The sequence below is a fragment of the Lagenorhynchus albirostris genome, chromosome 15 (genome assembly GCF_949774975.1).
Source record: "Lagenorhynchus albirostris chromosome 15, mLagAlb1.1, whole genome shotgun sequence".
In the NCBI taxonomy this organism is placed as follows: Eukaryota; Metazoa; Chordata; class Mammalia; order Artiodactyla; family Delphinidae; genus Lagenorhynchus; species Lagenorhynchus albirostris.
Window position 1 is genome coordinate 47504608 of NC_083109.1, and position 21578 is coordinate 47526185.

A 21578-nucleotide genomic window follows, 5' to 3' on the forward strand; every position below is an offset into this window, starting at 1 on the left:
AATGACGCAGCAACAGGACATTCCCAGCTGGAGGTCAGCACAGTGAAGAGCCGAGGTGCTTGGAAGGGGCACCTGGGCGTGGTGGGTTTCACTCCAGCTCCGCCACCCTCTCCCCGCTGCCCAAGGGATACCTGGCTCACGGGCATGGTAGGAACATTACAGAGACACTGCAGGTAGAACACTTAGCCCGGCCCTGACTCCAAGGAGGCGCCTGACCATTGCCCGGTCCTTTCCCTTGTCCCTGGAAAGAACCTATGGCTTTAAACCGTAGCTCAGGGATGCTGGGTTTGCATCTGAAATAATTATATCCAACACCTGAGCGTGACTGAATCAGGTTCAACTTCTTCACGTGTTGTTCAAAGATAACTTTTAAGAGTTGAAGAGGAGATTAATGTTTGGCCCGGAAGGTAACCAGGATAGTGAAGGGGGAGGGGGGGTGTCCTGTCACACAGGGGCTGGAGGCAGGATGGGGGCAGCTGAAGAACTGAAGGGAGGGAAACCCAAACAAGGAAAACCTGAAGCTGACCTTACAGGTATGCCATGCGGAACAGGAATATGATTTATTTTTTAGAACTCAGAATGACTAAAAGGAAGAGGGCTCTGGTTCAGCACAAGGAAGACAACTGTAATAATCACTGTTGCCCAGGGAATAAAAGGCATCTCACAGGAGAAGGGGAGTGAGCTCCCCATCACTGGGGACATCCGAGGATACGACAAAGGACCACTTTCCAGTGATGCTGCAAAGGGAACTCAGGCCTTATATGGGCTGCTGGGCCACGTGATTTTTCAAAGTCTCTGAGCGTTGAGAGTTTGTGACTCTTAACTTAACGGTTTTCAGAGCAGATAAAGCAGCCACGTAGGTGTGCCGCTCCTGCCTGACCCAGGACCTGCTTATTAATCCCTCAGTAGTACCTTCTGTTTGTGGCAACACCTCTGCAAGACTGTCAACGTTCTCTCCCATGCATTTTCACATTTCTCCCCAAGACACTGAAGAAATGGGGGAGCCATTCCTGGGCTGAACCAGGAGAGGTACACGGTGGGGGGCACATGAGAGAGAAGCCCCCTGGCTGGGTGCATGGGGACCCACACTCCACAGGCCTGAAGCACTAGATGGGGCCGTGGAGCCACACTGCTGCACACCCTCCAGCCGGCTGTTCCTCAGGCAGAGGCCAGATCATGGAGGTCACCACACAAAAGCCAGTTAGGTGTGCAGAGCCAACCCAGGAGCCCAGAGCTCTGGGACGACACGGAGGGGTGCTTCCCCACGGCAGCTGCCACTGCTGTGATCTCGAGTGATGGAGAGAGACAGCAGCTGCTGCACCCCCTGCAACCAGACTCAAACCAGGCCCTTGACCCCCAACCTGCTGAGGTCGGAACAGCTGGAAACTTCATGCCGCCTCCACGTCGCCAAGCTGGTGGCCGGCTGGTGACTCAGGGAATCCGAGAAACACGCCCGTCCTTGTCTCTTTCCCCCCAGACACCAAGACACGATCCTGGGGAGCAAGAAGTGAGTCACTGCCCCAGACAAAAGAAGTAGGTGATCAACAGTGGAGAAGTTCTTTAGCAGGAGTTCTTTCGCATAATGACCAAGAGTGACGCGGGTACCAGTCACTATGACTACATAATAAACCAGCCCAAATTGGCAGGTTAAAAGAGCAACAACCATTTATTATTATGTTTCCTGGTTCTGGGGTGACTGGGCTCAGTTAGGCAGCTCTCCCTCAGCGGGGGTCTCGTGGGTCTGCATCTGATGGAGGCTGGGGTCATCTAGAGGGTGTCTCCATTCACGTCTTGGTGTCGACACTGGCTGTCCAGTATCAGCAAGGCCCTCGACGGGGCCGGAAGCTGGAGCACCTGCCCGTGGCCTCGGTGATGCCTGCACTCCTCCCAGCATGGCGGCCAGGTTCTAAGAGCCACCAGCCCAAGACAATGAGCTGGGTGGAAACTATTGCCTTTGATGGTCCAGCTTTGGAGATCACAGAGCTTCTGCCACAGTCCATCTGTTAGAAGTGAACCACGGAGGCCAGTCGTATTCAAGAGGAGGAGAATAAGGCCCATTTCATGTCGAAAGACACATCAGAGCACCTGTGGGCACGTTTCGAAACACCATACGGTACAGTCCTTCCTCCTCGGGGGCTACAAGCAATATTTCTCAGCCTTCGAGGGACCTAGACACCTCAAATTCCAGGTGGGAATTACCTCTCATTGTGCCAGGCTTTGGGCTGAAGAACATCACTCAGTTGGATGTATCTTTTTGGAAGTCCCACCTTTGGGGGGCTCTAGGAATACGAAAGCACGTAGGACCCAAATACCAGGGCAACAGGGTTTCCCACTTTAAATATATCAAGTCACGTTGAAAGATGATTTTGTGCAAGGTATGGATTCCATTTCACACAAGATAGAGCCCAGTGAGGGATTAAATGGTTACCTGGGGATACGGATACATTGGCTTCTGACTCTGAAGCCAGAAAAGCCAGTGAATGCCCCTAAAATAACACACGTGCCAGAGATCGAAGGACGGGCCCCACGTGCACGGTGACACCACATTTCCCAATTTCCATTCAGGGTTCACATTCAGTCTCGACCCTGAGTTTACATACGTTCCAGCACTCAGGCCCCAGCAACACTTCTAGAAAGAATTCTTTTATTTTAGTTGATTGCAAAAGGAAAAGGTCTGCCTGGTGGGCAAAGGCTCTGTCTTCTTGCAGAAGGAGCCTAAGTAGGGTTTCTTGGCTTCCCCTTTTCTCAATTTTGACATGTCCTGAGCTTCCCTGAGGTCCCCCAAAGGCCAACGCAGGCACGGAGGCAGTCAGATGAATGATGAAGGGAAGGATGTCTCCTGGTTTTCTCGAAAGCCCTCTGCTCTCGGCGAGGCCTGAAAGGCTCCCTGTTGGGTCCACCTAAGCTGTTGCTTGTGGCAGTAGGGCCTGGCAAGCAGTCAGCACTTGTACAAGCACATTAAGATACAGTAAAAATGAATGGGATGAATCCCAGGGCTTCTCCTAGCAAGACAAACCCATGCACACACAGAGGAAGTGCAAAGTGCCGCTACTTGCCCTTGCTGGGTTAGGACGAGCTTTCCAACCTGTTCAACAACATGAAACCATGCCCTTGGAAACAGGGATGTAGGAGTTTAGCAATCGCTGTTGCTGCCCTGCTCACCTTCCATCTCCTTAGCTCTTGGGTGCTCACTGGCCCAACTTCTAAGCGCCAGCACCTGCCCTCCTTCCCCTGGGGCTGTCTCTGCTCCTGGGCGCTGCTCCACCTGTGCAAGGGGCAGGTCGGGTGTGCCAGGGCTTCACTGCACCTGGGAACAGCCCTCAACCAGTGACTGCAAGGAGCCGGTGTATCAATACCCCCGGGCGGGAGAACATCGAGGTGTCTTCTACACTCTATCCCAGGTCATTAACCCCGTTGGCCACAGTGGTAACTTGGCTGACGACTTGCCAGGCACTGGCCACCCTGCCCTCCCTCCCCTGTCTCACTTCCCCACTCCCTGCTCCCAGGTGTTTCCTGGGCTCATCTCCCAAATAAACTACACGCACCCAAAACCCTTGCCTCAGCATCTGCTTCTAAGAGAACCAGGACTGAGTCAAGGTACTTGACGGTTACAGCAAGAAATGAATGATTGCCCAGAGTAGGCCAGCACTGGATAGTCGTGTGTGCATCTCAGAGGACCTACTCCAAGTAAACTTGTGTGTCAGGAAATGACAAGTAAACAAGGAACACCAAGAGACAAATGAAGATGCAGGCCAACAAAGGGTTCCGCTGGGACAGAGCTTGTCTGGGGAAACAAGGCTCTCGGCCTTTCCAAAGACCCTGACACCCACACAGTTCCCACCTGAGTGCGGGGCTGGTGCCCTTACCTAACCAGGCATCTAGTTCCCCGTGCAGGTGCTTAGAGAGGGAACCCTTCCTCCCTCTGATGCTGTTTGTGATGAGAAGCATGCCCAGCTCCAGCAAGGAAGGATGCCAGGCCGGCCCCCGGGAAGCAGCTTCCACAGCAGAACACGCACGGCTGTTGACTCGATGAATCAGACCGTTCTGTGGACCTTCATGGCCCTTCTTCGCCCACCTCCTATTATCACTGAATAACTGAATGTGCAGTGTTGCCTGTGGAGAGGTTAGAAGGCCTTAAGGATGAGGGAGACGGCCCCTCCCCTCCCCCCCCCCACTTCCCTTCTTACAACCACAAGGTTGCAGAGTCCAGTTCACGGTTCTGCTCCAGAGGGAAGTGAGAGGAGACATTAGGGACGACTGGCCCTGTCGATAACTAACCTCCCCTGGCCAACCGAAGCTCTTACTAATTTGCCAGACATCACAAAAGTCTCTTTGAAAGTGGAACTAAAATAAGTATCTAAGAAAAGTGACCAAAATCCTACAAGGCAGTTCCTGGGGAGAAATGTACCCAACATATTAACATTTGTGTGGAAAGCGTGTCACACGTGTATGTGTAATCTATATGCATACATGTCTATCTGCATGGTGTGTACGTGTGTGTGCATGTATAGTCAAGGACGTAGCTACACACAGAAACACAGATGCATCTCAAAAACCGTGTGCTGCTCACGAAGCCTTACATCAAAGAGCACATAGTGTATGATGCGTGTATAGAAAGTTGTAGAACAGGCACAAACTCATCTATGGTAATAGAACTCAGAAGAGTGCTTGTGTTGGGGTGGGCTGGGCTGGGGATTTCCTGAAAAGGGACATGAGGAAACTTCCTGGAATGATGGTATGTCTTATATCTTGGTGGAAGCTGGGCACGGGAGTTTGCATATGTCATCACTCACTGGTGGTACACTTAAGACTTGTAAACTTCACTGTGTATAAATGTTACCCAAATAGAGGGGTAAATAAATCATAAACTCTACTTGATGACACACGTGCTAAACCTATGTGAGACGGCGTGTATCTATTTCTGCAAATTACTTCAAAATTCACTAAAATAGGATGGCTTCATGGATGGATACAGGGGTGGAGAAATGAATAAACATGATAAAGCCAGTAGAGTGAAATGCAAATTATAGAACTTAGGTGCTGAGTCTGTGGGTGTTCGCTGTAAAATTCTTTCAATTTCTCTGTATGTTTGCAAATTTTCATAATAAAATGCTGGAGTGAGGGAAAAAACTACCTAAAGGCAAGATTCTTGAGACTGGATGGGGAGAGAAAGGATGCAAAATTTTAACAACAGATGACACTGTGGCGTTGAAAAGACAATAATTCTAGATTCGTAACAGCTACTGCTGAGAGACTGTGTACACTTGGGAACCGCTAAGCAGATCCACCAGGCACCACATTATTTGTCCTGGGCCCCATAAAAGGAAACATCCTTCTGTGAGCCACAAACACACAATGATTCCTGCAAAGAGGCCAAGGTTCTGCGTGAAACTAGTGTCAATGATAAAAAACACCTGGCAGAAGGATGGATCCTGCTGTGTTACATCTTTCCTTCCTTTAAATTCAGTATTAAATTATAATTTAACTTAACGAATTGGTCTAGTATTTGTAGTTAAATGGTGCAGGCAGTAGGGAAACTTTATGTTTGTGGAATATGGAAGGACAGTTGCCCATGGGACACAGATCACCTTGTTTGGGATGAGCTGACTTAAGGCTTGTCCAAAGGGCAAACCCACCACGGTGAAAGGGGAGAGAAATGAACACAGAACAAGCCCAGCTGATTTTCCACCTTCTCACCGCCCTTTATTTCTTCTTCCTCTACCCGCTGATATCCACTCTGCACACCCAACCTTGCATACTCAGTCTTAAGACCCAAATTCCCATCACTGGTGACTTTTCTATGGATTTTCCCAGGGCAGTCAACAAGATAACAGAATAAGTGGAATCCCCATTCCCCAAGAAAGGTGCCCTGGGAGGCAGAGGCTGACGCTAACAGGCTGTTCATGTGTCCAACATGTATGCTTTAAAAATTAAGAATATTTTTACTTTCCACCTAGGCATTACAATATTAGTACAGGCCAGATTGACTTTACTCTCCTCCTAGAGGAGAAGTGTCCATGCCCTGATCAGTGCCTGAGTAATAATCACATCCTCCTATGCATGACTAACTGAGGCCCTGTGTGTGGGACCCCTGAGCCCATGGTGGGTGCTCCAGAAACGCGCATCCGTTCACGGTTGGGTATTTGCTTTGTGCTAAGCTCTTCACACACTTTATTCCATTGACTCTCCATGGCAACCCTTTCTGTTTGTGCCATGAATTATCCCCACTTCGCAGGGGAGGAAACCCAGGCTTGGAGAAGTTAAATGACTGGTCCAGGGCCCCACAGCCCATGGATGTCAAAGCAGGACTCCTCTCCGGGTCTGTAGGACCCTGGACCACATCCCTAACTCCACCCAGAGGTACTTGATGCTTACAGAACGTGGGTATCCCTTACATTCTGGTTCTCACAATGACGCTGAGGCAGGGTGGGTACTCTGAGTGCCTATTTAGTGACCTTAGACCCCCTCCCCATACTCCTGCCAGCGTGGCCTGACCCACTGGTCTGCAGCCTGTTCTCCTCCCTTCCTCAGCCCAGCGTCCCCGACCCCAGTGGCATGAGCCCTGAGATCCCACTGCAGGCTCAGGGCTGAGGTGCAAGGTCTTGGCCGGGATGGACAAGCCACTGGGCTGGGCTCACATCCACTTCGTTCTGAGTAAGCTTCTAAAAAAGGCTGCTAATCTTTAATTCAGGGATTTTCTTGTTCTATGATAGAAATTTCAGCCACACTAATGGTTTCACACTATATCAGGAACCTCAGAAGCGCCAGTATGATAACCCAGACGTGGACTCATGTAACCTTCCTCTCCAAGGTGGGAAGGGAACCTTGTCATCCCAGGCCAGTCCCGGGGGATGCAAACTGGTGGGTGGCCATGGGAGCCCCCAGGTGGAGGAAGAAACAGGCTACTGCCTGATGCCCAAGTGTGCGGTCAGTGGGAACCGTACTCAGCAGGTTAACTCGGACACACCCTCCCCCATCCCTTGGCCACACTGCCAGTTGTTCCTGGGAGCTTGTTTAAAAAGTCTGAGGCCTGGGAGGCTGCTGGGAGCCTCTGGGGAGAGAGGCTGGGCCCTCCCCGGGCCACCTCCTACCCCAAAGCTCCCAGAGGCCATCCCAGGCCTGAGGGTATCCAGATCTGGATGGGAGGGCCGCAGGGAGAGGCAGTCTGTGCCCCGAGGCCCTGCCCTCAGGCCCATGGTTGCCTGTGGGTCAGCCCTACCCCTGGGTCAGCCCCTGCTAAGGAGGGAGGGAGCTGGGGAGGCTCCGGGTGAGGAAGGCAAGGTCAGAGCCACTTAAGGACCAGGCAGAGACATTCCCTCCTGACGCTCATAGACACACATTTTATTTTATTTTATTTCTTTTGAATTTTATTTATTTTTTATACAGCAGGTTCTTATTAGTTATCTATTTTATACATATTAGTGTATATATGTCAATCCCAATCTCCCACTTCATCCCACCACCACCACCACCCCTCCACTTTCCCCCCTTGGTGTCCATACATTCGTTCTCTACATCCGTCTAGTTCTGCCTTGCAAACCGGTTCATCTGTACCATTTTTCTAGATTCCACATATATGCATTAATATACAATATTTGTTTTTCTCTTTCTGACTTACTTCACTCTGTATGACAGTCTCTAGGTCCATCCACATCTCTACAAATGACCCAGTTTCATTCCTTTTTATGGCAGAGTAATATTCCATTGTATATATGTACCACAACTTCTTTATCCATTCATCTGTTGATGGGCATTTAGGTTGCTTCCATGACCTGGCTATTGTAAATAGTGCTGCGATGAACATTGGGGTGCATGTGTCTTTTTGAATTATGGTTTTCTCTGGGTATATGCCCAGTGGTGGGATTGCTGGGTCACATGGTAATTCTATTTTTAGTTTTTTAAGGAACCTCCATACTGTTTTCCATAGTGGTTGTATCAATTTACATTCCCACCAACAGTGCAAGAGGGTTCCCTTTTCTCCACACTCTCTCCAGCATTTGTTGTTTGTAGATTTTCTGATGATGCCCATTCTAACTGGTGTGAGGTGATACCTCATTGTAGTTTTGATTTGCATTTCTCTAATAATTAGTGATGTTGAGCAGCTTTTCATGTGCCTCTTGCCCATCTGTATGTCTTCTTTGGAAAAATGTCTATTTAGGTGTTCTGCCCATTTTTGGATTGGGTTGTTTGCTTTCTTAATGTTGAGCTGCATGAGCTGTTTATATATTTTGGAGATTAATCCTTTGTCCGCTGATTCATTTACAAACATATTCTCCCATTCTGAGGGTTGTCTTTTCATCTTGTTTATAGTTCCTTTGCTTTCCAATGCTTTTAAGTTTCATTAGGTCCCATTTAGTTATTTTTGTTTTTATTTCCATTACTCTAGGAGGTGGGTCAAAGAGTGATTTATGTCAAAGAGCGTTCTTCCTATGTTTTCCTCTAAGAGTTTTATAGTGTCTGGTCTTACATTTATGTCTTTAATCCATTTGGAGTTTATCTTTATGTATAGTGTTAGGGAGTTCTCTAATTTCATTCTTTTACATGTAGCTGTCCAGTTTTCCCAGAACCACTTATTGAAGAGACTGTCTTTTCTCCATTGTGTATCCTTGCCTCCTTTGTCATAGATTAGTTGACCATAGGTGTGTGGGTTTATCTCTGGGCTTTCTATCCTGTTCCATTGATCTATCTTTCTGTTTTTGTGCCAGTACCATATTGTCTTGATTACTGTAGTTTTATAGTATAGTCTGAAGTCAGGGTGTGACTCCTCCAGCTCCACTGTTTTCCCTCAAGGTTGCTTTGGCTATTCTTTTGTGTCTCCATACAAATTTTAAGATTTTTTCTTCTAGTTCTGTAAAAAATGTCATTGGTAACTTGAAAGGGATTGCACTGAATCTGTAGATTGCTTTGGGTAGTATAGTCATTTTCACAATATTGATTCTTCCAATCCAAGAACATGGTATATCTCTCCATCTGTTTGTGTCATCTTTGATTTCTTTCATCAGTGTCTTAAAGTTTTCTGAGTACAGGTCTTTTACCTCCTTAGGTAGGTTTATTCCTAGGTGTTTTATTCTTTTTTTTGCAATGGTGAATGGGATTATTTCCTTAATTTCTCTTTCTGATCTTTCGTCGTTAGTGTATAGGAATGCAAGAGATCTCTGTGCATTAATTTTGTATCCTGAAACTTTACCAAATTCACTGATTAGCTCTAGTAGTTTTCTGGTGACATCTTTAGGATTCTCTATATATAGTATCACGTCATCTGCAAACAGTGACCGTTTTACTTCTTCTTTTCCACTTTGTATTCCTTCTATTTTTCTTCTCTGATTGCCATGGTTAGGACTTCCAAAACTATGTTGAATAATAGTGGTAGGAGTGGACGCCCTTGTCTTGCTCCGGATCTTAGAGGAAACGCTTTCCGTTTTCACCATTGAGAATGATGTTTGCTGTGGGTTTGTTGTATATGGCCTTTATTCTCTTGAGGTAGGTTCCCCCTGTGCCCACTTTCTGGAGAGTTTTTATCATAAATGGGTGTTGAATTTTGTCAAAAGCTTTTTCTGCATCTATCGAAATGATCATATGGCTTTTATTCTTCAATTTGTTAATATGGTGTATCACACTGATTGATTTGCGCATACTGAAGAATCCTTGCTTCCCTGGATGTATGATCCTTTTACTGTGTTGTTGGATTCTGTTTGCTAGTATTTTGTTGTGGATTTTTGCATCTATGTTCATGAGTGATATAGGTCTGTAATTTTCTTTTTTTATAGTATCTCTGTCTGGTTTTGGTATCAGGGTGATGGTGGCCTCGTAGAATGAGTTTGGGAGTGTTCCTTCCTCTGCAATTTTTTGGAAGAGTTTGAGAAGGACGGGTGTTAGCTCTTCTGTAAATGTTTGATAGAATTCACCTGTGAAGCCATCCGGTCCTGGACTTCTGTTTGTTGGAAGATTTTTAATCACAGTTTCAATTTCATTACTTGCGATGGTCTGTTCATATTTTCTATTTCTTCCTGGTTCAGTCTTGGAAGGTTATACCTTTCTAAGAATTTGTCCATTTCTTCCAGGTTGTCCATTTTATTGGCATAGAGTTGCTTGTAGTAGTCTCTTAGGATGCTTTGTATTTCTGCAGTGTCCGTTGTAACTTCTCCTTTTTCATTTCTAATTTTATGGATTTGAGTCCTCTCCCTCTTTTTCTTGATGAGTTTGGCTAAAGGTTTATCAATTTTGTTTATCTTCTCAAAGAACCAGCTTTTAGTTTTATTGATCTGTGCTATTGTTTTCTTTGTTTCTATTTCATTTATTTCTGCTCTGATCTTTATGATTTATTTCCTTCTACTAACTTTGGGTTTTGTTTGTTCTTCTTTCTCTAGTTCCTTTAGGTGTAAGGTTAGATTGTTTATTTGAGATTTTTCTTGTTTCTTGAGGTAGGATTGTGTTGCTATAAACTTCTCTCTTAGAACACACATTGTAAAACACTGCCAAGTAAACCCCCACCCTGGTGTTTCTCAGGGGAAGATCTCTTAGAAAACCCAGGGACCCCCGAGATGGAGTCTCCAAATGAATGACTATCCGTGTGACTCATGAGAAATGCTGAACGGATGAGGAGCCCCCACAGGACAGGCCTGGTGCCTTAAATGTGGCGGACACCCTCCGTCTGTTTGTTTGTTTGTTAGTTAGTTTGTTTGTTGAGGGGCAGGAGGAGATGAGGCCCAGCTACCCTCCCCTCGGCCAGACTCCCAGGGCCGGCTGACCAGAGCTGTCCGGGGCACGCAGGGGGCCTCAGCTGCACCCTGGCATCCCTGGCAGCTTTCCAACTACTGGTGCCGGGCTCCCAGTCCCAGAGACTCGGGTTTCCTTGGCCTGGGGTGGGGCCTGGACTGAAGTCTCCTCGGGGTTCCTCCCGACGCAGTGTACACACCACGCCACAGGAGCCTAGGAAATCCGGATGGCCGGGCCCCCTCCCCAGAGGTGCTGACCTGCAGGGCTCAGGTGGCGCCCGGGAAGGGGCATTTCTGACAAGCTCCCAGGGCTGCTGCTGGTACTGGGCTGCCCCACCGTGAGAACCGCTGCCCTCAGGCAGTTGAGAGCACTCAGGCGAGGACACAGTGGTGCCCTCCTGGGGACCCCCAGACGCAGATGTGACTTCAGGCTGACTCCGCTCACAGAAAGGCGAGGGGACACAGCCCAGCCTTGGGGCAAGAGGTCAGAAAAGGCAGGAAATGCAAATGCTGGTCCTCGCTCTGCTGCCAGCCAGAGGTGGACCCTAGAGACGCCCCTTCACACCTCTAGACCTCGGTCCTGGCATCATCAGTGAAACGAGATTACCTGTGGAACAAGATACATTCGAAATGCATAATTCAAGGAAAGAGCCCCCAGTCACCCCAGGCACGGTGCTGCTGCAGAAGCAGTTCAGGAGTGGGGACCAGGCAAGAATGAACCCCAGAGGGCTGGAGACGCACCCAGGGCCACATCTGCTCCTTGGCCACAAAGGAAGAAGTGGCCATTGCTGCCACAGACCACAAGGGTGCAGCCGAGGAGAGCTGTGGGGCCAGGAGCTGGCTGGTGCTTGAGCTGATCCCACGGTGGGTGTCCCCAGCACCCCCCATTCCATTGCCTGCGGCCTCCACACACAGGTGACACTCACTGTCACCACGTGCTCACCTGCGGCCGACCCTGCACGAATGCGTCACCCTCTGACCCAAAGGGAAGCAATTCCAAGGTGCAAGGAAGATTGGACAGGTGGTCTGGACACCCCCGACACTCTGGAACAAGGGGTTAGTCCAGACCAGGGGTTTTCAAGCATTTTTAGAGGATGAACATCTGTTCTTCTCTTAAACAAGACCCCCAAGGATCCTTCTGGTAACAAAGATGACGGAGCCACGATTTATTAAGCACCTACTAGGACTGAGGTTTTGCTGTTTTACGAAACTTACGTCACTTCATGCGCGGGCATCTTAATCTGCATTTTACAGATGGCGGAAATGAGGTTCAAAGAATTTAGGAAACTCACCTGGCATCACATAGGTCGAAAGTGACAAAACTGAGATTTAGGATTTACTCTGGAACCCAAGCTCTTTCCACATTACCGCCAATGACTTCACGCATTCTCGAACACTCACTGTTTTTCCTAGGCTCCTTGCGTTTACAAAGAAAAGATGCAATTTGTAAACAGACACAACTGGGACAATTTCTACCTGACTTGTGGTCCTCTCAAGGTGAAAAGAGAATCGAATTGTGTCACCTGACCAGGTGAGAATCATGAAGCTTAAACCAAGAGCTAGGCCAGCCTCAGAAGATGTAAGTTTGGGTTACGATTTCTCTATACAGGGGGTATACTGCTTTTGAAATAAGATAGGCATAAAGGAGAATTGAGACGTTTGTTTTTTCAATAAGAAACAAGTCTGGGGGAAAAGACTGCTTTCTCTTCTTGCAGGGCACTGGGCTAAAATCCATGTCCCAGGCTCCCTTACAGTTAGAAGTGGTCATGGACTGAGTCCTGACCAATGGAATGTGAGCGGGAGGGAGGGTCTGGTTCATAAAACTCAGCTATGCACAGCCCTCCTGGTTCTTTCCCCTTAAAGCAGAGAAGTGTGAGGACAGGGAGCCTCAAAATGGAAGGTTCCAGAGTCCATGGACCACCTCTAGCAACAAGGCCACCCACAGACCAGAACTTCACATGAGAAAGAAAGAAACTTCCTTTATATTACCCCAAGGTCTACAGGACTTATTTGTTACAGCAGCTACAATAACCCTAATCCAGTAAAGAATGTGACACAGATTAAAAAGCACATCTCAACGAGTTTCTAAGATGTTCCACTTAAGAATGTCAACAGCAATTATTTGAATCATTATGAAAATGACAACTGCAGAGAGAAGTTAGTGAAAGTTATATGAGCTAGTACAATAAAGTAAACACTTTAAAACTTAAAAAACAAACTCTTCGTTGTTTCCTGGGTTCAAACCCAGGGATAAAACACGGAGGTGACTGAAAATTGTCATTCCTAATATTCTGGAAATATTTGGTTAAATCAAATATAGTATTAAAATTAACTTCACCTATTTCTTTTCAAGTATTTAATGTAGCTACTAGGAATTTTAAAATTACATCTGTAGCTTGCATTATATTTCTACAGGACCGTGTTCCTCTAGATCATGCAAAGGTCATATTTTCTAGATGATTATTTTGACATGCATTGATTATCCACGGGGGACAGTTGGGGGTCATTTATGCACTCTGGGTCTCATTTTTTTCATGCAAAAGGTGAGCGATTTGGACCTTTAGTGCTCTGTAGATTGGTCATGCCCAGCCCCGTGGTATTAAACCAGCTGACCCTGATGTTATGGTTTAAACTCAAGAACAGCAGGATCCCAACCCTGCCTTTGTTCACAACCTGGACCTGGACCAGCCTGCGCGTGCTTGCCACTCCGAGCCTGGCCTCCAGGCTCTGTTCATGGTCCACACTTACCCTTGGACTCACCCCATATTGCTTCTCTCATCCCCACCTCTGACTTTCCTCCTCTAGGACGCTCACATGTGACTCTTAGATTGTGTGGTTTCTGGCCACTCCAGTAAACAACCACCTGATCCAGTAAACATTCCTGCACAGCCCCGTGGGGCGAGTGCCCACCAGCCTCTCTGTCCTGCAGCAAAGGCTCAGGGTGGCTTCCCCACCCCCAGAGACCTCAAACCCTACAAGCCAGGCAGAGGGAGGGAGCCGAGCACTTTATCAGAAGAAAACGAAAACAGAAACAGACGTACAGATCTCGAAAACAAACTTATGGTTACCAAAGGGGAAACATGGGGGAGGGATAAATCAGGGGTATGGGGTTAACATACACACACTACTAAATATAAAATAGACAACCAAAAAGGATCTACTCTATAGCACAGGGAACTATACTCAATATTCTGTGATAACCTATATGAGAAAAGAATCTGAAAAAGAATGAATATATGTATATGTGTAAGTGAATCACTTTGCTGTACACCTGAAACTAACACAATGTTGTAAATCAACTATACTCGAATAAAATTTTAAAAAAAAGAAAGAAAGAAAATACAGGGATCTCAGAGCGAAGCCCACGCCAAAGGCTATCATTTTAAATAGCTTCCTTCTTCCCAAGTTTCTTTGAAAGAGGCACTCTGAGGAAAAGATCATTTCCTTAAAATATCAAAGAACTAAGAACCAAAAGATGATAGATTTTTTTTCTGAAAACAGACTGAAAAGTGTAGAAAGAAAATTCTGCAAAGTGTACCAATAAATATTCCCGAGAATCCGTCTCTGCTACAGTTGTGTACCACCCTCAATATTACATTTAGCTAACTTAATTTTCCATGGATCAAATTTATTCAAAGTTGAGTTTCTCATAATCTGAGGTCATCTGAGTAAACAGTTTCAAATGTTATTTGCCAAAAGACAATGTTTCCAGGCTTGAGATGAAATCGCAGTGTCAGGCTAAGAAAACAACCTTAAAAATTCACAGAGGGCTGGAACGATGGCAGAAAAATTAGAGCCTGGGACCCAGTCTTTTTCATACGGATCTAGAGGAAAAACTTACAAAGTTTCACCAAAACCATGTCTTGGAAGAGGCAAGGGAAGAATGCCATTTAAAAAAAAAATCCAAAAAAACCCAACATGTCTTTTTTTTTTTTTAAACATCTTTATTGGAGTATAATTGCTTTACAATGGTGTGTTAGCTTATGCTTTATAAACAAAGTGAATCAGTTATACATATACATACGTCCCCATATCTCCTCCCTCTTGCATCTCCCTCCCACCCTCCCTATGCCACCCCTCTAGGTGGTCACAAAGTACCAAGCCGATCTCCCGGTGCTATGCGGCTGCTTCCCACTAGCTATCTATTTTACATTTGGTAGTGTATACATGTCCATGCCACTCTCTCACTTTGTCACAGCTTACCCTTCCCCCTCCCCGTGTCCTCAAGTCCATTCTCTACGTCTGTGTCTTTATTCCTGTCCTGCCCCTAGGTTCTTCAGAACCATTTATTTATTTATTTTTATTCCAAACATATGTGTTAGCATACGGTATTTGTTTTTCTCTTTCTGACTTCCTTCACTCTGTATGACAGACTCTAGGTCCATCCACCTCACTACAAATTTCGTTTCTTTTTATGGTTGAGTAATGGAACCCTTTTGCACTGTTGGTGGGAATGTAAACTGATACAGCCACTATGGAGAACAGTACGGAGGTTCCTTCAAAAACTGAAAATAGACCTACCATACCACCCAGCAATCCCACTACTGGGCATATACCCCGAGAAAACCATAATTCAAAAAGAGTCATGTACCACAGTGTTCATCGCAGCTCTATTTACAACAGTCAGGACATGGAAGCAACCTAAGTGTCCATCAACAGATGAACGGATAGAGAAGCTGTGGCACATATATACAACGGAATATCATTCAGCCAACACGTCTTTAAAGTGGCAGCTGTCATATGAAGAGTGAGCCATCTCAAGGTTGCCACACCCACCAAAGACAGAACTGGCTCCTGGTTATCAAAGAGAGGGAGAGGGAGATGGGGAGGGGGAGGGGAGAAGGAGATGGAGGGGGAGGGGGAGGGGGAGGGAGATGGACAGCGAGAGGAAAATGGATGGGGGAGAAGGATAAAACGAGGCTGACAGTAGGACATGGGATTCTGGGAACGCAAAGAAGTAATTTACCAAGGGAAGTGGAGCTGGGCATCTCGGGGGTGGAAGATTTTGTGAATTCCTATTCTTGAAATCGCCTGAAACGATTGCAGTTGTGCAACGGAAGGGACAGATGGGATAAAACAGTCCCAGGTCTGTTTCCCAGGTGAGGAAATGAATGTCTGCGAAGCAAGCCAGCCCCATCCCCCAACCGTTCTCAGGACCAGAACACAGGCCACCCCATCGCCAGCCTCCGAGTCAACCTCACTCACACCCACAGCATCTCCAGCCAGGGGTTCCGAGAACACAGCCTGAGAAGCCCTGTGACGTCAGAACAGCACTAGGCATGCTTTACAACCAGAGCCAAAGTAACTCCCATCTGTGACCCTGACACTGTTGCCCCCACGGCCAGCCTGGCCCCCAAACGCTCGGGTTCCCGTGTAAACGCTCAGCCTTCGGCACAGACAGAGCCCTGACACCATCCCTGTGAGCGCGCCCCGCTCGGCGACACCGTCACCAAAAGGAAAGAGGCTGTCCCGATGGTTCGCCTCCCAGCCCCACACCGGAGCCTCTGGGAGCAGAACCCCACGCCGTCCCAGCACGGGTAACACCCACCACGGACGGGGCGCTCTGGCCTCTTCAGGGCAGCTGGGCAACGTTTTGTGGCTGGGCCTTGGCTCCCACCAGCTTGGTCCCCTCATCCTCCAGTGGGTTAGGGGTAGAGAAGATGAATCCCATTCCGTTTCAACTCAAAATCAGGATCTTCTGAGTGTGCTCAACTTTCTTCGTAAAAGATCTGTTCAGTCAAGGGTAAGAAGCAGACTTCTGACAGCTTTCTGGAAAGAGCACCGAGGCAACTGGGTGACAAGGTTTTGATGACGTTCTCTTTTTTTTTGGCCTCATTGCGAGGCATGTGGGATCTTAGCTCCCCCAACCAGGGATCGAACCCGCACCCTCTGCACTGGAAGGCGGAGCCTTAACCACTGGACCACCGGGGACGTCCCGATGACCTGATGACGTTCTTATAGAAACAGAGGGCTCCTCAGAGGCACTGAGCTCAACAACACGGGGAGATCTTCTGTTACAAGATGGTGCTTGAGCCGCTCCACCCAGCGGGCCTCTGCTCGGGCCTGGGCCGCCTGAGGACTGACCCAGGCAGGCCACATCTGCCCATCCCCGAGAGGAGGGGCTGGAGAATGTATTTAGTTCCTTGATGCTCATGTGATGGAGGGACGGGTGCCCCCAGCAGACAGTGGGAAATTCGGGAGTGAGGTCCCACTGTGGACCCTCCATCCGCAGCACCAAGCTGGGTACACACCCCTGATGACGTCACTCCCAACCCTCACAGCAGCTGCGAAAGGTCAGAATGATCATCTCCATCTCACAGAGAAGCACACAAAGGCTCAGAGAGTCTGACTATCTCGCCCTCAGCTTCTCAGCCAAGATTCAAACCCAGGTGAGTGCGACCCCAAGACCCAGGTAAGAGACGGGCTCCCGGACTTACATATCCACTGTATGTCCTCAAGATGTTTGCAACTGAGCTGGAAAGACAGGAGATACGTTCAAAGACAAATGGACATTCTAGACCAGCCTGTCCAATGGACCTTTCTGCGATGGCGGAAATGTTCTATGTCCTGTGCTGTCCAGGAACCACACACAGCCACCAGCTAATTTGATGTGTGGCTAGGGCAACGGAGAATCTGAATATTTAATTGTATTTCATTTAAATTAATTTGAACTTAAGGGGCCGCTGAATGTCCATATCGGACAGCGTAGTGAGAGATATTTTCTACCAAGAACATTCAGAAAACAGAACGGTCCTAGCAGGCTTCATGCAGGACAGAGGCTCCAGGCAGGCCCTTGATGTGCTAGGATTTGAACCGGACCCTTGTCTCAGGCATGATCACCTTCCCTGTAGAATCTGGTTTGGAGTCAAGGACCCCAGAAATCAAGCCCAGTGCCCGTGGTCGTGGTCCACAGATGAGGAAAGCAAGGACGCTCCTCCCGCGTCCTTGTTCTTCTTGGAACTGCCTTACGCGGCAGCACGAGGAACTCTCGTTCGCCCCCCGCCACTGTCCTCCTGGAGGCTTTCCTCTCCTCCTTGCCCTGTGCCCTCCCTGCCAACACCAGCAGGTGCTGGGCTCGAGCTCTCTTTAGAAACCTGGACATCTTCTGTTCTACTTGTGGGCTGAGTCACTGCTCTCCTGCGATGGCTTTCACGTGCTTTATTCTCTTATACCTGTCACTCTGAGAATGGCATGTCTTGAAACAGTAAACAGCACCACTCACAGAGAGACAGCTCCACCACCCCAACACACAGTCCCAACTACGGGACACAGAAGCCCTCCATCACCACTGGCCCTGCGCAGTGCTGGACCCAGTCCCGAGAGCGCGGCACTGTATCTGTCTGACTCCATTCTTTCCCATACGAAGGCACACCCAAGGCGCCGGCTGGGCCCCCTAGTACTGAATCTCCTGTCTCTGACATCCCAGTCGCCGCCTGCCTGCTAGTTGCAGAGAGGTTGACAACTCTTCGGCTGTAAGACCAGATGAGCAAACAGGGTTCCCGGCACAGCAATGACCTGCCCTTCAGGCCAGGCCCCTGCCCGCCCAGCTCTCAGCAGACAGGTGGCTCTGTCTGCACAGTGGGACACTTGAAACCTCTGTCCCCAGTTTTCATTTCTAGCTCACGCAGCTAGCACACGCCTCACTCACTTCCAAGAGCATCCCTTCCAAGCGTTAATAACAGCCGCAGGAGCCTTACACCCTCTAGCTTAAGGGACAGAGATCATGCAGGGCTGTAGGTTGTTTTTTGGCCGGGAGGGGGTCATCTCTTCTTAGTTCTTCCAGCTGTGGGAAAGGGAACCTCTATCTACCTTCCCAAAAAAGCGCAGACACACAATTTCCCCTTCCGTACTCCGAGGACTAAGGTTCTTTGGGCTGCCATGAAGACGGTGTATGTCCTTCTAAGATGACACTCAAAACGAGGCCGGCCTTTGCATGTGGGATCTCTGTGTGGTCGAGCTCACCACACACTTGAGACCCAAGACCCCACCAGCCAGGGAAGGAAGACCCCCCCCCCCCGCCAAGATCTGAGAACTCCGTGTCAGGGTTGACAAAGTGGCCACAGGCCTGGTACATCCCACAGCTCGCGAGCTAAGAATGGTTTTTAAATTTTTAAAGGATTATAAAAATCTTTTAAAATATACTATAGACGCAGTAACGAGTCTGCAAAGCCGAAAATATTGCTGTCTGGCCCTTCCCGGGACAAGGTTGCTGACCCCTGCTCTAAATGAGCAGGACCTCAGCCGTCCAGAGGGTACCTGCCGTTTCCTGAGCTGAGTCCTCAACATTCCAGGTCCTCTTCATCCCCCTATGTTAGTTTTCCCTTGAAGTTCAGAAACAGATATCAAATGTTCTGAGGAAAGGCACAATAGCTATCAAACATAATAGCTGATAAACAAACGTTCACTTCTTCCAAGGAGCTCAACATCACAGGTGAGGATCTGGTTCAACACCTGTGCCTTGACTGTGACAGAAACAAGGCTCCGATTAACAACCAGCCAGAGACGATTCCAGGCATCAAAGCGAAGACGCCACAGAACGTCCTCGCCCATCCTGCTGCTGACTCAGGGATCCTCTGGGCAGCCCCAGCATCCACATTTGATAACGGTATTTTGACTCACCTTCTCCCCCACTGTCCGAGGGAAAGAAAACAGAGGCAGAAACACACTTGAATTGTCCCCTGGGATCTTGCCTTTGAGTTTCTTAGACACCTGCCCCTAAATATCCTCAGTGTCTCTCTGGATTAGAACTCAAAGGAGAAACACAGCATCCAGCCCTTCCTGGGCTTCCACCAGAGAGAACGGCGGCCCGGCCCGCAGCGCAAAGCCCCCAGCGCAGCCACCGTCTTACCTGGTTCAGTGCAGTTCTTGCTGCTCCGCGGCTCTGCATCTTCTGAAGTCAGCGAGTCATTCACCTGCATTAACTTCCTGCCCACGGTCCACTGTCTGTCTTGCCCGATGAGGTCCATGAAGTCAAGGTCTGGGGAGAAAAAGGTCACAGCCACGCATCACTAACAGCTGGGTGTCACCTGTCCCCAGGCTGGGTGCCCAGCGCCTTCAGCCATCGGCACTCAGTCCGGCCAACACCCCTTAGACCTCTCACCACCGTCGCTCACCATCCTGCTCCCACCTCCCAAGGGCTTCCTCGGCTCCCGGATCCTACTGGCTCCCACAGCGGCAGCCCTCAGCCAACAGCTGGGAGGGGGCGGTGCATAAACACCTCACGCTCCAGTGGGATGACTCTGAAGTGTGTGTTCTACCCTGGAATCCAGTTTTCCCCACTGGGATGACTCTCCAGGTGTCTACAAGGTGACTCTCTTGATAAAACACACTTTATTGGCCGCTGTCCTTTCCTGTCTTAATTCCCTGCACCCAATAACATGCTGAGAAATGTTGAAAAACCAACTCTCCAGGGGAAAAAGTCCTGGTCTTGTATCCACTGGAAAACTTCCATGGTGTGAATATTCCCATCATGGCCAATTTCGAGCTACCAACGTGATCTCACTGAACGTGGACTTGGGAAAAAAGGGCACGGTTGGGTCCGCTAAGTCAGGGTGACTGGCACCTACACACCAGCATCTACTCCTTGACCAGTACTTCCCTGAACCGCCTCCCAAATACACCACCTGCCACTGAGCACCTGCTCAGGATCTGCTTCTCGGGGTCACCCAGGCTAAGACACCACAACAACACGCCCAGAGCCTGGGCCAGTGCATCCCACATAACAAGATTTCAGTAAACACGAGATGAGAGCGTGAACAAGGGGAAAGTCGATCACTGAACGCGTGACTAGGGCTGAGGTCTCCGGCTGAGATGCCCACGGGGATGGACGTGCCAGGAGAAAGAACAGAGACGGAAGGGCCCATCGGGGGAGAATATGGTGGCTTCTGCTTAGGACGTGTTGGACCTGAAGTGTCTGTGGACCATCCACAGGGCAGCGTGCTGCCCGGGTAATGTGGGTGCAGACACCGCAGGGCGGACAGCTAAGCTACACGGAACATCAGGAGAATCGTAAGCAAACAGGGAAGAGTACGGCATGTGTATGGATGCAGTTTCCTAAAGAGAAGGGAATGGAAGAAGAAACCATGGGAAACTCAGCATTCCTTCAGAGCAGGTAGAGTCAAAGCATTCAGCAAAAGATCATGAAAGGAAGGAAAAGAGCAAGGGAAGTGGTGTCACAGAAGGTAAGCAGAAAGAGAATTTCAAAAAGGAAAAAGTGGCCGATGGCCTTGACTGCCGTGGACCAATCACGTAAGACAAATGCAAAGACACAACAGAGCGGGACCTCAGAGGGTCACTGGGATGTGGAAACACCAGGCACAGATGGCTCTTTCTAGTGGCTTGGAACTCAAGAAAGAGGTGACATGAGGCTTTGGCTACCTCTCAAGTGTCCAGAGTTGCTGTGGTCAGAAAATGGATCTAAGAACAAGACAAGGTTCTAATTCATGGGCCCAGCGGCCTTCGCAAAAGGCCAGAGGGTGCGCCCCACCGAGCCACACCAGCACAGTGTTCTGAATTGGTCAATGAAGAGCTGAAGGTCATCATACCCTTTCCTCAATTTCCATGGGGATTTTAGTTTCCTAAATGATACCACTTTCATTTTATAACTGGAACCTCATGACAATGCTCAGGAAAGAAAGAGGGAGCCTGGGCACTGTCTCTCTGCCCACTGCTGTCTCTCTGACACCTAATCACTGCTGGCTCAGAGGAGGTACTCAGTAAGTATGTGTCAGAGTAACCATTCCCACTTCGTGGATGGATAAAGTAAAACTCATGGAAGTTTCTGGAAATCACAATGCTTGTAGGCATCTCACCTAAAGCCAACAGGACACACAGTAACATCCGTAGCTCACAAACTGAGGTCTT

General features: G+C 48.6%; 1 protein-coding gene across 1 annotated transcript in view; it reads right to left on the reverse strand.

The window, feature by feature from the left end:
• The window catches only part of SLC24A3 (solute carrier family 24 member 3), a 455864-nt gene that overhangs the window by 370550 nt on the left and 63736 nt on the right, over positions 1 to 21578 (reverse strand). Inside the window, exon 2 of the mRNA XM_060122869.1 lies at positions 19564 to 19692. Within this exon, the coding sequence (XP_059978852.1) occupies positions 19564 to 19692 (129 nt within the window). The remainder of the gene's footprint in view (positions 1 to 19563; positions 19693 to 21578) is intronic.